A 15,721-nucleotide genomic window follows, 5' to 3' on the forward strand; every position below is an offset into this window, starting at 1 on the left:
AAAATAGAAGTGGAATGCCTATTTCTTTTTTTTTTTTTTTTTGAGACGGAGTCTCACTCTGTCACCTATGCTGGAGTGCCATGGCACGATCTTGGCTCACTGCAACCTCCCGAATTCAAGCCTCCCAAATTCAAGCGATTCTGCCTCAGCCTCCTGAGTAGCTGGGATTACAGGCGCACACCACCATGCCCGACTAATTTTTGTATTTTTGGTAGAGATGGGGTTTCGCCATGTTGGTCAGGCTGGTCTCGACCTCCTGACCTTATGATCTGCTTGCCGCTCGGCCTCCCAAAGTGCTGGGATTACAGGCGTGAGCCACTGTGCCCAGCCTGTAGAGTGCCTATTTCTAAGTGCAGCTAAAGGAATGTTCATGAAACTTTATAGCTGGACGGCTGGAAATTAACAATTCCTGGGGTCACTCACCCAGGGAGAACAAGATTTCTCTAGTTTGCTGGTAGCGATTACCTACAGGCTACAGAAGAAAACAGTGCTATCTTGTTTTTCCTCCCTTTCTTTTTTCCTTTCATTATAGCTTGACATCATTTACTGAATGCCCATGGTCCCCAATTACATTTACTCTTATCCTTTATCCCAAACTCGTATTCCCTTAGTGTAGATGTCTGCAGACCCACGTATTCAAAGGTACGTGTTTTTAGGTTATTAGCTTATTAGGGAAATCCCTGCAATGTTGTGTTTCAGGAATATTATATTCCCCGTGGGGCATCTAATGGGCTACTACAGGTGTTCCCTATATATTTAATTGAATTCATTATTTTTTTCAACTATTTTAAATTTAGCAGATACTTTGCTGAGAGAGGATTTCATATGCTTTGTGATCCATAGAACCTACTTTGGGAAATGTCCTATACTGTGCTGGTATACTGTAAAGTGCTGGTAATAAAAAGGGGGTCTGTGAATGCACATGGGTGTTTCCTACCATCCTTTCTCTCTCTGGGTAAGAGGAGCAAAAGTAAATGCTGAAGTTTGTAAACTTCAGAGCTCAATGGGCTATCAGTTTCTATAGAACACGGATAATAAGGTCTTGGGCAAATTCACCAAGAAGGAAAATTTGTCATTCTTTCTGATATCTATCAGAGATATAAGATTACTTCAAGGCAGAGCCTTCCTCTTCAGCTGTCCATACCATTTCCTTCCTTCCTTCCCTCCCCACCCCTCTCCGAGATCTCTATAGTCATTTCTATTCTCTCATTGCATCTTCACTCTCTCTTTTTGTTGACTTCTCCTTCAGTCTACAAAGTCCTGTTTTCTCAACATAAAATAAACTGTGCCTATAAAACATCATGTAAAAGATCTCCGGCACTAACATTAGAACCTGCTTCCGCTTGGTGAAGAGGGAATAAATAGTATTGTGATGAGCCACAGAATTGTTCATATTGCTTTAGCTAAAGCACCTAAGACATTTAGCCCACCCAGACCGTGGCAGATATGACAGACTACTTTAGTGTTGGCTTTTGCTTTATATCGTCCATTTATGACTTTTTTTTTTTTTTTTGAGATGGAATCTCACTGTGTTGCCCAGGCTGAGTGCAGTGGCATAATCTCGGCTCATTGCAACCTCTGCCTCCCGGGTTCAAGCGATTCTCCTGCCTCCCAAGTAGCTGGGATGACAGGTGCATGCCACTATGCCTGGCTGATTTTTTGTATTTTTAGTGGTGACGGGGTTTCACCATGTTAGTCAGGATGGTCTCGACCTGCTGACCTCGTGATCCAGCTGCCTCAGCCTCCCAAAATGCTAGGATTACAGACTGGCCCTGACTCTTGTTTTCAGTATTGCTTCTCCCAAGATAATCTTACACTAACTAGCTATCTCCTCTGTTTTACAACCTTTTTCCTGAATCTCTTGAAATTGGTTTGTTCATCATGGACAAAATTGCCATTCTCCTTATCTTCTTTTTGGTATTAAATATGTCTTATCAGTTTTTCTTTGAAATTTTCTACTTTTGTAATGATGCAGACATTTTACTAAAGTGAGAAACTTTCTCCCTTTCCTAATTCAGGTATCAAACCACCATCCTGGCTAGTAAGTCTCTATTCTTTATTCCCCAAACTCTTTCTTCTGCATCCTTGTTTAGATGTTTCTGAAAGTTCTTGACTCTTTGATCTTCTCTGTTCTCTGTCCTTCAGTGACCTCATGGCTTTCATCATTACCTTAAAGTGAACCTCTTCTAAATTTTCCTCTAGGCAGAAATCTCTTGTTTTCTAACCACCATGGACTTCCTCACCACCTTTTAAAACCTTTGTTGTCATACAAGAACTTTCATAAATGCCATGTCTTCCATGAAAACATCTCGAGTATCTACAGGCAGAAGGACTTTCTCCTTCACCAGTGTCCTGTTGCCTACGTTTGTGATATCTATGACCTACTTACTTACTTAGTATCCATTTGTTAACGTAAGTGCTTCTCATTTGCTGTTGGCATTTGGGACACTATTTTATTTTATTTTTATTTTTATTTTTATTTTATTTTATTTTTTGAGACGGAATCTTGCTCTGTTGACCAAGCTGGAGTGCAGTTGCACGATCTCGGCTCACTGCAACCTCCGCCTCCTGGGTTCAAACGATTCTCCTGCCTCAGCCTCCCAAATAGCTGGGATTACAGGCATGCACCGCTATGCCCAGCTAATTTTTGTATTTTTAGTAGAGATGGGGTTTCATCGTGTTGGCCAGGCGGGTCTCAAACTCCTGACCTCAGGTGATCCACCCACCTCAGCCTCCCAAAGTGTTGGGATTAGAGGCGTGAGCCACACACCCGGTGGACACTATTTTATTTTATTTATTTTAATAAGAATAATATGAGTTATCAAAGTTTTTTTTTTTTTTTTTTGTGAAGTCTCGCTGTGTCAGGCTGGAGTGCAGGGGCACAATCTCAGCCCACTGCAACCTCTGTCTCCAGGTTCAAGTGATTCTCCTGCCTCAGCCTCCTGAGTAGCTGGGATTACAGGCCTGTGCCCCCGTGCCCAGCTAATTTTTTTTGTTTTTAATAGAGTTGGGGTTTTGCCATGTTGGCCAGGCTGGTCTGGAACGCCTGACCTCAGGTGACCCCGTACATCGGCCTCCCAAAGTGCTGGGATTACAGGCGTGAGCCACTGCGTCTGGCCGTCAAAGTATTTTTTTTTTTTTTTAATGAATGAATAAACCCATTATTCTTAGAGGTATAAATTTTTCTTTCCATTTATTTTTTCCTTTCGAGGTTTCAATGTTTTAAAAGAGGTGGATAAACTGATAGGATGTGTCCTGCCTATGGATTGTAAAGGGCTGGTTCCACACTTCACAAGCTTCCCAAGGTCACTGAATTTAACGACGTCTTCGGGAGTGTGGGTGTGGTTGGCATTAAAGTTGGCTGTAAGTTTAGAAATTGAATGCATTCCAAACTACCCTTGCAAAGTCCCTTTCATTGAGCATAAAATACAGTACATGAAGATTTTATCTTGTGTTGGAACTTTCTTCATTTGAGTGCCAGATTAAACAGGGGATCTTGAAGTACTAGAATCTACTCATTAAGATGAGGTATGCAGACTAAGATATGCACGTGGGAACTGAGATCATCTGGGAAATGGTATATTCTTGCTCTCACAGACTCCACTCTAGTGTCTACACACAGTCACTTGCGTGCTGTAGTTCTTTGTATGTGATCCCCTAGAGGTCTCTAAGATCCTTTCAGAGGGTCCTCAGAGTCAAAATTATTTTCATAATAATGCTAAGATGCTATTTGCCCTTTTGACATATTCTCTCATGAGTGTACAGTGGAGTTTTCCCAAGGGTACATGATGAATACACAATGATCTAAAAAGGCCATTAAAATGCTCTCCTTTTTCAACTACATGTCTCTGTGAGGCAGATTTTCTTTGTATACTTCAAGCAAAGCCGCTTATTGCAAAGGATTGAGTCCTGAAGCAAACATAAGAATCTAGCCATCTTTAGCCAGACATGAAAGAGATTTGCAAAAATATAAGACAATGCTCTGTTTATGAACTTTTTTGGAAAATTTTTGTGTTAACATGTAACAGGTTAAAATGAACTAAGGAGTAAATTTTTTTTTCTTTTTTTTTTGAGACGGAGTATCACTCTGTTGCCCAGGCTGGAGTGCAGTGGCACGATCTCGGCTTACTGCAAGCTCCGCCTCCCGGGTTCACGCCATTCTCCTGCCTCAGCCTCCCGAGTGGCTGGGACTACAGGCATCCGCCACCACGCCTGGCTAATTTTTTGCATTTTTAGTAGAGACAGCGTTTCACCATGTTAACCAGGATGGTCTTGATTTCCTGACCTCGTAATCCACCTGCCTTGGCCTCCCAAAGTGCTGGGATTACAGGCGTGAGCCACCGTGCCCCGACCCAGTAAATATTTTAAAATGTCTCAATTTTAATTTCTTATGTGATAAATATTGGTAGACATAATTTAAATAAACAAAGTATTTTTTGGAGTCCTTGGTAATTTTTATGATTATGAAGGAATCCTAAGCCTAAGAGGTTTCAGAACTGCTGCTTTTGGATGTAAGATACTTCTGAGGCCAGGCATGGTGGCTCATGCCTGTAATCCCTGCACTTTGGGAGACTGAGGTGGTTGGATCACCTGAGGTCAAGAGTTCGAGACCAGCCTGGCCAACATGGTGAAACCCCGTCTCTACTGAAAATACAAAATTAGCCAGGTGTGGTGACACACGCCTGTAATCCCAGCTACTCGGGAGGCTGAGGCAGGAGAATCGCTTGAAACCAGGAGGCGAAGGTTGCAGTGAGCCGACATCATGCCATTGCACTCCAGCCTGGGCAACAAGAGCAAAACTGTCTCAAAAAAACAAACAAACAAAAATCTACTGATTGTGGAATGACAGTGTCTGCCCACACTATTAAAATTGTTTCTCTGTCTTATTTTTCACCTTCTAGCCTTCTCTCATTCTCTTAACAAAGCTTTTGAATGTGTCTAAGTTACATATGTGATATGAGTGTCACCAAATTTGAAGGGAGCAAAGTCCAGTTGTTTTCTTTCTGCTGTGCTATACTGAAAAAAAAAAAAAAGACAAATAATCTTCATTGTATATATAAACCTTACTATGAATGTCATAAATAAAATTTAGCCTGTAACTTATTTTTAAAAATATTTATATTTTTTTCTATTATTAGAAGCAGAGATGGTATCTCAATATGTTGTCCAGGCTGGCCTCGATCTCCTGGGCTCAAGTGATCCTCCCACCTTGGCCTCCCAAAATGCTGGGATTCTAGGCTTGAGCCCACCACGCCTGGCCAAACCTGTAATTTTTAATAAAGGCTTTATCGTCTGAGAGGATGGTAAGTTTCCTAAAAGTCAATTATGTAACAGTATATTTTCCCCAGGCATAGTGGTACCTATCTGTAGTCCCAGTTTCTCAGGGGGCTGAGGCAGGAGGATCACTTGAGCCTAGGATTTTGAGGCCACAGTGCACTGTGATCATGTCTGTGAATAGCCACTGCACTTCAGCCTGGGCAACATAGCAAGATTCTGTAGTAAAACAAAAATAAAAGCATAGTTTCACGAGCCACTCCAAAAAAGACTTTTTTTAAGGCTATGTAGTTCATTTGCATGTAGTACTAGTAAAGTTTTGGATAATTTAACAAGATATTTGGAGCATAAATGAAGACTATGTCTGTACATAGATAGCAAATTTATGAGTATTTTGGAGCTTTGAAATTGGAGAGAATTGCGTGCATGTAGGTGGAAAATCTAACCAGATTAGAGTGATTGTACCACAAATAGGCCCAGCATTCAGTTAAATCTCCGTATTTTACTATCAAGGGATAGTTGTAAAGAACACTCATAAAGGAGCCTTTCATTTCCTGTTCGCTTTTTATCAGAATGATTTAACAAGATCTGAAATTACAAATGTTTCATTTGCATGTTTTATTCCCCAGGAGATTGGTTAAACCCTGAAGCATGAGTGACAACTGAGGAAAAGGATGTCTTTCACTGCTATTTTGAAATTGGGTTTTGGGGCTGAAATAATGAGGGCTTTAACCAATTTAGAAAGAGAAAGGAAGGGGTATGATATAATTTCACTTTTCACCCTTCTGATACACTCTACTTGGAAGGTTACTGTTGAGTTCCTCTAATCCCGCATTTGGCTCAAGGAAGATTTATAAATGTTTTACTCCTTTACTCGTGAGTTTATATTATCTAGAAATTCATTCTTAGGTTCTGTTTTTTTTTTTTTTTTTTTTTTTTGAGATGGAATTTCTCTTTTGTTGCCAGGCTGGAGTGCAGTGGCATGATCTCAGCTCACTGCAACCTCCACCTCCTGGGTTCAAGTGATTCTCTTGCTTCAGCCTCCTGAGTAGCTGGGATTACAGGCGCCCGCCACCATGCATGGCTAATTTTTCGTATTTTTAGTAGAGACAGTGTTTCACTATGTTGGCCAGGCTGGTCTCGATCTCCTGACCTCAGGTGATCCACCCACCTCGGCCTCCCAAAGTGCAGGGATTCAGGCATGAGCCACTGCACTGGACCTCATTCCAAGGCATTCTAAATGCCTTTGTTTAGCAAAGCACTATATGTGAAAATGTTAGTAAAATTTCTCACCTACCCAGGACACATGGCATTTTAGGGAATCGTGAATTATTTAGTTGACATTCAATTTTTAGAGATGTTAGAGATGTTACCAAAAATACATCACTACCAGCTAAATAGTGCTCACCTTTTACCAGCAAAATGAGATGAAGGTGTAAGGTTACTTTGTGTTCTCTGCCTTCTGGACAGAGTATTTAGTGGAAAATCAGTCAACACACCTTGTGGCAGTGTTGGTGGAACAGGAGCTTGGTTTTTAGATACTTTGAGCTTGGATGCTGTTTTTCTGAGACTGTCCCTCTTGGATCAAGTGTCAGGCAGGTATCCTTGCAGAATTTGGACAGAACCTGATAGAAGGCCCTGAGCTGACACTTGAAAGTGGATGGACTGGCTTTGCACTGATGGTTTCCCTGAGCCAACAGATTGATTGATGGTACATCCTGAAGTCCATCTACCTGGCACTTTGAAGGGATTCTTCCTTCAAGGGAGGAGCTCTGAAGAGAAAGTAACAAATGTTGATCTGGAGTCTGAAAATATTATCTATTTGACCCATTCTAGTGTTGTGGATTCCAAAATAAATAAAATAATGCCCTCTTTTGAAGTGGATTACAATAAGGTTAAGAGAGAGAGAGAGATGGCCCAGTGAATGCAAGTAAATATTGTTAGTGCTGGGATGTGTGTAAGAGAGAATGCAGGAAATCAAAATGGGAGTAAGTTATCAGTTCCACTGAAGAAGTAGTTGTTAGATGATAGATTTTTTTTTAAGGTACGAAAAAGTTGTAGAAAGAAAACAAATGACCTGTTGTCTCCTTTTACCTCCGATCATGCAGCCTTGTGGATTTAAAAAAAAAAAAAAAAAGTCACTGTTGTGAAAATTAAGGAACACCTGTGAAATTATGCCTTCTTAGCGAGTACCCCAAGATGATTTATCTGGGAACCCTAAAAAGCCTTAGAGCAGAAATACAGGTTGAACATCCCCAATCTGAAAATCTGAAATGTGAAATGCTCTAAAATCTGAAACTTTTTGAGTGCCATGAGCGGAAAATTTCACATCTGACCTCATGTGGCAGGTGGCAGTTGAAATGCAGTTAAAACTTTGTTTCGGCCAGACACAGTGGCTCATGCCTGTAATCCCAGCACTCTGGGAGGCCGAGGTGGGTGAATCACCTGAGGTCAGGAGTTTGAGACCAGCCTGGCCAACATGGTGAAACCCCATCTCTACTAAAAATACAAAAATTAGCCGGGTGTGGTGATGCATGCCTGTAATCCCAGCTACTTGGGAGGCTGAGGCAGGAGAATTGCTTGAACCAGGAGGCAAAGTTTGCAGTGAGCCAAGATCGTGCCATTGGTCTCCAGTCTGGGAAACAAGAGAGAAACTCTGTCTCAAGAAAACAAAACAAAACAAAACAAAACAAAAAACTTTGTTGCATGCATAAAACTACTTATTTATTTATTTGGAGACAGAATCCTGTTCTGTCGCCCAGGCTGGAGTGCAGTGGTGTGATCTCAGCTCACTGCAACCTCTGACTCCCGGCCTCAGCCTCCTGCATAACTGGGACTACAGGTGCCTGCCACCACGCCTGGCTAATTTTTGTATCTTTAGTAGAGATGGGGTTTTGCCATGTTGTCTAGGCTGGTCTCAAACTCCTGACCTCAAGTAACTGGCCCGCCTTGGCCTCCCAAAGTGCTGGGATTACAGGCATGAGCCACCACACCTGGACAATTTGATGTATAATTTTTTAAAAAATATTGTGTAAAATTACCTTTTGGCTATGCATATAAGGTGTACATGAAACATAAATGAATTTCACATTCAGACTTGGATCCCTCGCCATCTCACTATATTAGTCTTCGAACATTTCATTGCAATTCCCCAGCCTGACCTCAGGCCAAAGATTAGATATAAAATCTGATTATGTTTTAGGATGACGCAAATTGAGACCAACACACTATTTCCCTTCTTTCTCCTTTGCCTTTCCTTCCCCTAAATTACAACAATTAACAGCACTTTGGGAGGCCGAGACGGGCGGATCACGAGGTCAGGAGATCGAGACCATCCTGGCTAACACGGTGAAACCCCGTCTCTACTAAAAAATACAAAAATCTAGCCGGGCGAGGTGGTGGGCGCCTGTAGTCCCAGCTACTCGGGAGGCTGAGGCAGGAGAATGGCGTGAACCCGGGAGGCGGAGCTTGCAGTGAGCTGAGATCCGGCCACTGCACTCCAGCCTGGGCGACAGAGCGAAACTCCGCCTCAAAAAAAAAAAAAAAAAAAAAAAAGCAAAAAACATGCAGTCTATGAAGACTGCCATGATAGCTGCAGAAATGTCAAAATCCTTACTCTCAACTACCACGACCACAACAGATTTGCTGCTCTAGTGGCAGAAGCTAGCGCATTGGCTGTTTGTCCCATCAGAACCAACATTTGGTTCTCTGTTGAACTGAACATGGAGGTCTCTCCGAATTCTGCTGGAGAGTATATTGCAAAGGAACTATTACGACGTTGGCAGGGTGGGAAGTAAAGTTCTAAATTGAGAATTATTTGAAACATTTTCAAGCTAAGGCCGCTTTTTTTCCCCTTCTGGTAGTTTTGAGATAAGATAACCGGGAGTTGAAGGAGGAAAGTTTCCACATTCTTGTTATGGCATGGGCTTCCTGTTTACACCTTTGGAGGGAAAATGGTATACATGGGTTCCTGAAGTTCTATTTTCAGCATGTTTGTTGCTTATTCAACAATCACTGGGTTAGGCCCTGGGGCAATAGAAATGACTGGCATGGGGCCTATAGGAGCTGGAGTCCAGGGAAGATGTGAACCTGTAAAGGTCATTAAATCGCAGTATGAGAGTCACTGTGAGGGAAATTTGGAGGTCAGGAGGCATTTTTCTATGAAAAAAAAAATACATCAAAGTTAAGTTCTCAGACCGTTAACCCAAAGCCAATTTTTACCTTTGATATTACTAATAATAATACCTAAGCTTTATTCAGACTTGATAAGTCCCAGGAATAATTCTAAACCTTTATCTAATCCTTTCAATGGTTCTATGAGGTACTATTTTTTTTGGTTTTTTGAGACGGAGTCTGGCTCTGTCGCCCAGGCTGGAGTGCAGTGGCGCGATCTCGACTCACTGCAAGCTCTGCCTCCCGGGTTCACGCCATTCTCCTGCCTCAGCCTCCCGTGGAGCTGGGTCTACAGGCGCCCGCCACCGCGCTCGGCTAATTTTTTTGTATTTTTAGTAGAGATGGGGTTTCACCGTGTTAGCCAGGATGGTCTCGATCTCCTGACCTCGTGATCCGCCCATCTCGTCCTCCCAAAGTGCTGGGATTACAGGCGTGAGCCACCACGCCCGGCCGAGGTACTATTATTATCCCCATTTTGATAGACAAACAGGCATGAAGAAATTGAATAATTTGTTTGGGTAGTCCTACTACAAAGCTGCCATTCAGCATTTCGAAAGAAGGGAGTCGTTGAGCACAGCTTGCCTATTTTGTCTATATAGGCTTCTACATTAGATACCCTTTTTACATCTGTTTTTAATAGTTAATTGGCCTTGAACTTGTCTCAGAGGCATGACAAATTTTTTAAAAAAATTTAAAAATAGTTAATTGGTGCACATAAAGTTTAATGATATCAGTTTCTTATCTGTTTCCTCCTTTTTATTCTAACTTCCTTGAGAGCAGGAACTTTGTCTCGTTTGCAGTAGAAGTCCCAGCATGCAGCATGGAGGCCTGTCCAAAATACTTGTTGAATGAATTCATAGATTCAGGTATTCTGAAATTCAGAATGAAGAATTCTTTGAGGACATACTGACTTTTTGTAACATATTTGTCAGTGCTTTGCAAAATTAGGTATTTAATAAATGTTTGGAGAATGAATAAATCAAATTTATTTTTGAATGGGGACAGGGCTGACTGATTCAAAAAGATTGTCTTTCTTTCTTTTTCTTTCTTTCTTTCCCTCCCTTCCTTCCTTCCTTCCTTCCTTCCTTCCTTCCTTCCTTCCTTCCTTCCTTCCTTCCTTCCTTCCTTCCTTCCTTCCTTCCTTCCTTCCTCTCTCTCTCTCTTTTTTTTTTTTTGTGACAGGGTCTCACTCTGTCACCCAGGCTGGAGTGCAGTGGCACAATCATGGCTCACCGTAGCCTCCACTTCCCTGGACTTAAGCAATCCTCCCACCTCAGCCTTCTGGGTCACTGGGAATTGTAGGCACATGCCACCACGCACGGCTGTTTTTATTCCTGTATTTTGTGGAGACACGGTTTCACCGTGTTGTCCAGGCTGGTCTGGAACTCCTGGGTTCAAGTGATCCACCTGTCTTGGCCTCACAAAGAGCTGGGATTACAGGTGTGGGCCACTGTGCTCGGCCAGATTGTGTCATTTCTTGTTGAAATAAATAGATTTTGAATTTTCTGTTCATTTCGTTCCTTTTAAATTCTATGACTCTGGGCTGGGCACGGTGGCTCACGCCTGTTATCCCAGCAGTTTGGGAGGCCAAGGCAGGCAGACCACTTGAGGTCAGGTGTTTGAGACCAATCTGACCAATGTGGTGAAACCCTATTATTACTAAAAATACAAAAATTAGCCAGTCATGGTGGTGCATACCTGTCATCCCAGCTACTCAGGAGGCTGAGGCAGGAGAATCGCTTGAAACCAAGAGGCGGACGTTGCAGTGAGCCAAGATTGCGCCATTGCACTCCCGCCTGGGCGACAGAGCAAGACTCCATCTCAAAAAAATAAAACAAAATAAATAAATAAACAAACAAATAAATTCTATGACTCTGAATTTTCCCAAGTTTATGTTTTTAGTGTTTTGCCAATTTAGTGATTGTCTTTTAATACATAGAAAATGCTGCTGACCACACAAAAAGAATAAGAGTAAAAGGATTTAAGATGGCTCCGGCCTTGATCTGGGAAGTTTTCCTTGTTTATAGATAAGATTTAAATACACAGGAGCCCATCAAATTAATCTCTGTTTTTCTCCTTTCTATTTTACTTTAAAAAGTCTGGACTTCGATTATTTACAGTTCTGTTAGGTGATGAACACTTATGTTTAGGATTGGTGCATATTGGACAAGATCCACTGAACTTTTTTTGAGGATAGTGTGATAATGAGGTACCACAGCTGGATTTGTAGCATATTTTCTGGCCCAGTGCATTTCCCTCCACAGTAGAATGGGAGTAGATGTAAGAGTGTGGGGACTGCACTGACATGGAGTTTGAAAAAGCTCCCTTTTAGAAAACCTTCCTTTCATCTCTGTTCTAATATCTATGTGTGTATAAAGTAATATGGAAACATATATATATATATATATATATATTTTTTTTTTCTTTTTTTTTTTGAGACAGAGTCTCGCTCCGCCACCCAGGCCGGAGTACAGTGGTGCGATCTTGGCTCACTGCAATCTCCGCCTCCCAGGTTCAAGCGATTCTCATGCCTCAGCCTCCCGAGTAGCTGGGATTACAGTTGCCCACCACCATGCCTGCTAATTTTTTGTATTTCTAGTAGAGACGGGGTTTCACCATATTGGCTCAAACTCCTGACTTCAAGTGATCCACCCGCCTCGGCCTCCCAAAAATGTTGGGATTACAGGCGTGAGCCACCATGCCCAGCTAGGACACATATTCTTATACCATTTAGAGCCAAAATATTTTTATATTAGGGCGAGGCCAGGCTCATAAGTAGTTGGGCTATATAGTCGATCCAGTGTCCTCTGCCACTGGACTTGTAATATAGCTTATGAAGGAACTTGGCTGTGACATGGATTCTATAGAATGGGAGAGAGTTTATTAGGAGGAAGAGTAGGTATCAATGTCTCACTTGGATTTAGGGACAGTTATAGGCTGTACAACCTGAAACAACACAACCGGTGGCAAACTCTGCTTGCAGAATATGTATGGAATCTTGCTGAAGTCAGAGACACTCTTTCCAGTTTCCTGTGAAATCTTAGCCAAAGTGGGACTTGATAGGTAAAGATTTTGAAGTTTTGGGAGCTTTGTGTTTATTCCATAGGATTATGGTACAAGATGTAAAAGTGACTTTTGGCAGATTTAAGAGGATAAATCAGTTATATCTTTACTTCCTTGCTAGTGGTTTGTTCATGTAGGGCTTTGGTTACTCAAAGTGGGATTGTGGGCATATTCACTTTGTGTGTCGTTTAATGTTCATATTTGGCTTATTTATGCCTATGTTATCTGTAATAGAAACTGGTAAATGCTTAGCCTGTGTGGGGTTGGTCTTGGCATTTTAATTAGCATTCATGATACTTGAGTATTTCTTACCTGCCCGAAGTACTATGGTTACGTTGTTTTGTCACATAATTGAGTATAAAATAATGACACTTTCTTTTTAGTCCCAGAAATCCTGGATTAAAGGAGTGTTTGACAAGAGAGAATGTAGCACAGTCATACCCAGCTCAAAAAATCCTCACAGGTAAAATTTTCAATTACATTCTTCTTTTAAAAGCAACACTACCTGGAGGACTGTTTATAGAAACTTAGAAATATGACTTGTTTAGAAGATTTGATTATATCTATAAAATTAGAATTTTAGAAATATGACTTGTTTAGAAGATTTGATTATATCTATAAAGTTAGAATTTTCAGTGTTTATTTCTTTCACTTTATAAAAATAGTACATGATTATTGTAGAAAATCTGGGAAGAACAGGGACCTTGTTAATTTGTACCTTACTCTTACTCCAGTGTCTGTGACAGTGCCTGCCACATAGTAGGCTCTTGATAAACATCTGTGTTTTTCTTTTTTTCTTTTTTTTGAGATGAAGTCTCGTTCTTGTCCCCCAGGTTGGAGTGCAATGGCTCAATCTCAGCTCCCTGCAACCTCCACCTCCCAGGTTCAAGCAATTCTCCTGCCTCAGCCTCCCGAGTAGCGGGGATTACAAGTGCCTGCCACCATGCCTGGCTAATTTTTGTATTTTTAGTAGATGGGGTTTCACCATGTTAGCCAGGATGGTCTTGATCTCCTGACCTTGTGATCCACCCACCTCGGCCTCCCAAAGTGCTGGGATTACAGGCATGAGCCACTGCGCCTGGTGATAAATATCTGTTTAAGGAATTTAATGAAGTATAAAGAAGTTTTTCTCAATGCTGTCACTGTTAATATTGTCGTGGATTTTATTCTACTTGATGCTTCTGTTCCTCTTGATGGGGGGGATAGACGTTACAGAAATATCTAGTGTTACATCCGTTTCACTGGGTTGGAATCAATAATTTACATTTTCTGAATACTGAATATTCTAAATATTGTGAGTGTTTCTTATCCCCAACTAAAGTATCTGTGGAAAATAGTGACTGGTATATTTCATTACACTGTGCCCAGATTAGACGAACAGGTAATTTCAGTTCCATTTTCCTTCCATAGACTTTATTTTTATGGAATGCTTTATGAATTTGCATGTCATCCTTGAGCAGGGGCCATGCTAATCTTCTCTGTATCATTCCAATTTTAGTATGTGTGCTGCCGAAGCGAGCGCCCGTAGGCTTTTGGATTGAGCAGATAATCGGCAGCAGATGGAATAATTTGAGTTTGACTACTGAGTTCTTGACAACGCTTTGGAAGCTCTACTTGTAGAACGAAGGTCAAAAAAGCAACTAGTGAAAGATAGGGGAAGAAAGGGCTATGGAAAATTCCTCTGGGTAATCAGGTCTGTGAAATTAAGATTGACATTGCCCTTGGAAAAATAAATTAAAAGGAAAATAGAAGAGTAATATTTTAAGTAAGGGAACCACTCTATTTTTAGATATTTTTGAGCATTTGTCCTTTTATTCCTTTAAGGTTTAGAACTCATAACTATGTGCTTATCAAGGGTAGCATGGTAAGGTTTTTGAAATTCTAGTTCTTTGGAGATGACTGAAATAGTTTTCCTTGCCTTTGTTAAATATTTACTAGTCCCACCCTTACTGAATTACCTATGATTTGTAAGTCTTGTGATTGGAAATTCTCATTTTACCTGCTTAAAAAAAGTTTATAGTATGCCAAGATAACCTTGTTTTTCCCCTTCATCTTTTATGACATCGTGTGGTGGTGACTGGAATGCAAATTGATTCAGGTGGTTCATTTTGTGTCTGTGAACAAAAAAATCATTTTCACAATAATCTTGAATCTCAAAAAAAGTGATGAAATTACTCTTTTACTAGCCCATAGACTGAAGAAGAATATCAATGATTGTTAATTCCACGAATGTTCTAAGGCTTAGTATACTTTAGCAAGTGAAAAAATAGTCTCTATATTATGGGTTTGTAGATAAAAGTTAGTGGATGATTATGGCTATTTCTTCTATGCCAGCCTTTTTCTTAGATTCTAGTAAAATTCTCAGAATTGTAGCTTTTATGCGGTTTTCTTCATTACGGTGCACAGGAAGAGGGTGATAATTCATTTTTTAAAATATTGATAAAAGTTTCTTTCTTTTATTATTTTTGTTGCTCCCAATAAGAAACAAATGTGATACACTTGATTATAACATCTTTTTCCTTCTCATATTCAATTTACTGTTGAAAGAAAGCTTCTGAGAAAAGGCATTCCAGAAAGGCTGGGACAGGAAGAAATAAAAGTCCTGAATATTAGTTTCTGAATAACTTAGAGCGACGCTTATTTTATGAACATTACCTTTTCTTCCATTTTTTTTTATTTTTTTATTTTGAGACGGAGTCTCACTCAGTCGCACTCAGGCTGGAGTGCAGTGGCGCGATCTCGGCTCACTGCAAGCTCCACCTCCCGGGTTCATGCCATTCTCCTGCCTCAGCCTCCTGAGTAGCTGGGACTACAGGCACCTGCCACTGCGCCCGGCTAATTTTTTGTATTTTTAGTAGAGATGGGGTTTCACCGTGGTCTCGATCTCCTGACCTTGTGATCCGCCCGCCTCGGCCTCCCAAAGTGCTGGAATTACAGGTGTGAGCCACCGCGCCTGGCCTCTTCCATTATTTTAACTAGAATTCCCTGTTAATACTTCTTCTCACACACACACACACACACACACACACACACACACACACACATTTTGAGACAAGATCTTGCTGTGTCCCCCACGTTGCAGTGCAGTGGCATGACCTTGGCTTACTGAAGCCTCAACCTCCAGGACTCAAGCAATCCTCCCACCTTAGCCTCCCCAGTAGCTGGGATCACAGGCACACATCAGCACACAGGGCTAATTTTTTGAAGTTTT

The 15,721-nt window shown here is 41.2% G+C and overlaps 1 protein-coding gene and 1 non-coding gene across 3 annotated transcripts in view; one reads left to right on the forward strand and one right to left on the reverse strand.

Moving 5' to 3' along the window:
- The window catches only part of TRPM6 (transient receptor potential cation channel subfamily M member 6), a 160,435-nt gene that overhangs the window by 16,780 nt on the left and 127,934 nt on the right, over nucleotides 1-15,721 (forward strand). Inside the window, exons 2-3 of one of the 2 annotated variants that reach the window (XM_073021522.1) lie at nucleotides 12,894-12,973; nucleotides 14,009-14,203. Coding sequence is in view for 1 of the 2 variants with exons in the window: in XM_007969515.3 (XP_007967706.3) it covers nucleotides 12,894-12,973 (80 nt within the window). In the remaining variant the exon portion in view is untranslated. The remainder of the gene's footprint in view (nucleotides 1-12,893; nucleotides 12,974-14,008; nucleotides 14,204-15,721) is intronic. The other variant, XM_007969515.3, reaches the window with a different exon arrangement.
- LOC119624546 (U6 spliceosomal RNA) lies at nucleotides 13,926-14,032 on the reverse strand. Its single transcript, XR_005240712.1, has one exon. It is a non-coding gene; the product is annotated as a U6 spliceosomal RNA (small nuclear RNA).

Source organism: Chlorocebus sabaeus, chromosome 12 (genome assembly GCF_047675955.1).
Source record: "Chlorocebus sabaeus isolate Y175 chromosome 12, mChlSab1.0.hap1, whole genome shotgun sequence".
NCBI classification, from domain to species: Eukaryota; Metazoa; Chordata; class Mammalia; order Primates; family Cercopithecidae; genus Chlorocebus; species Chlorocebus sabaeus.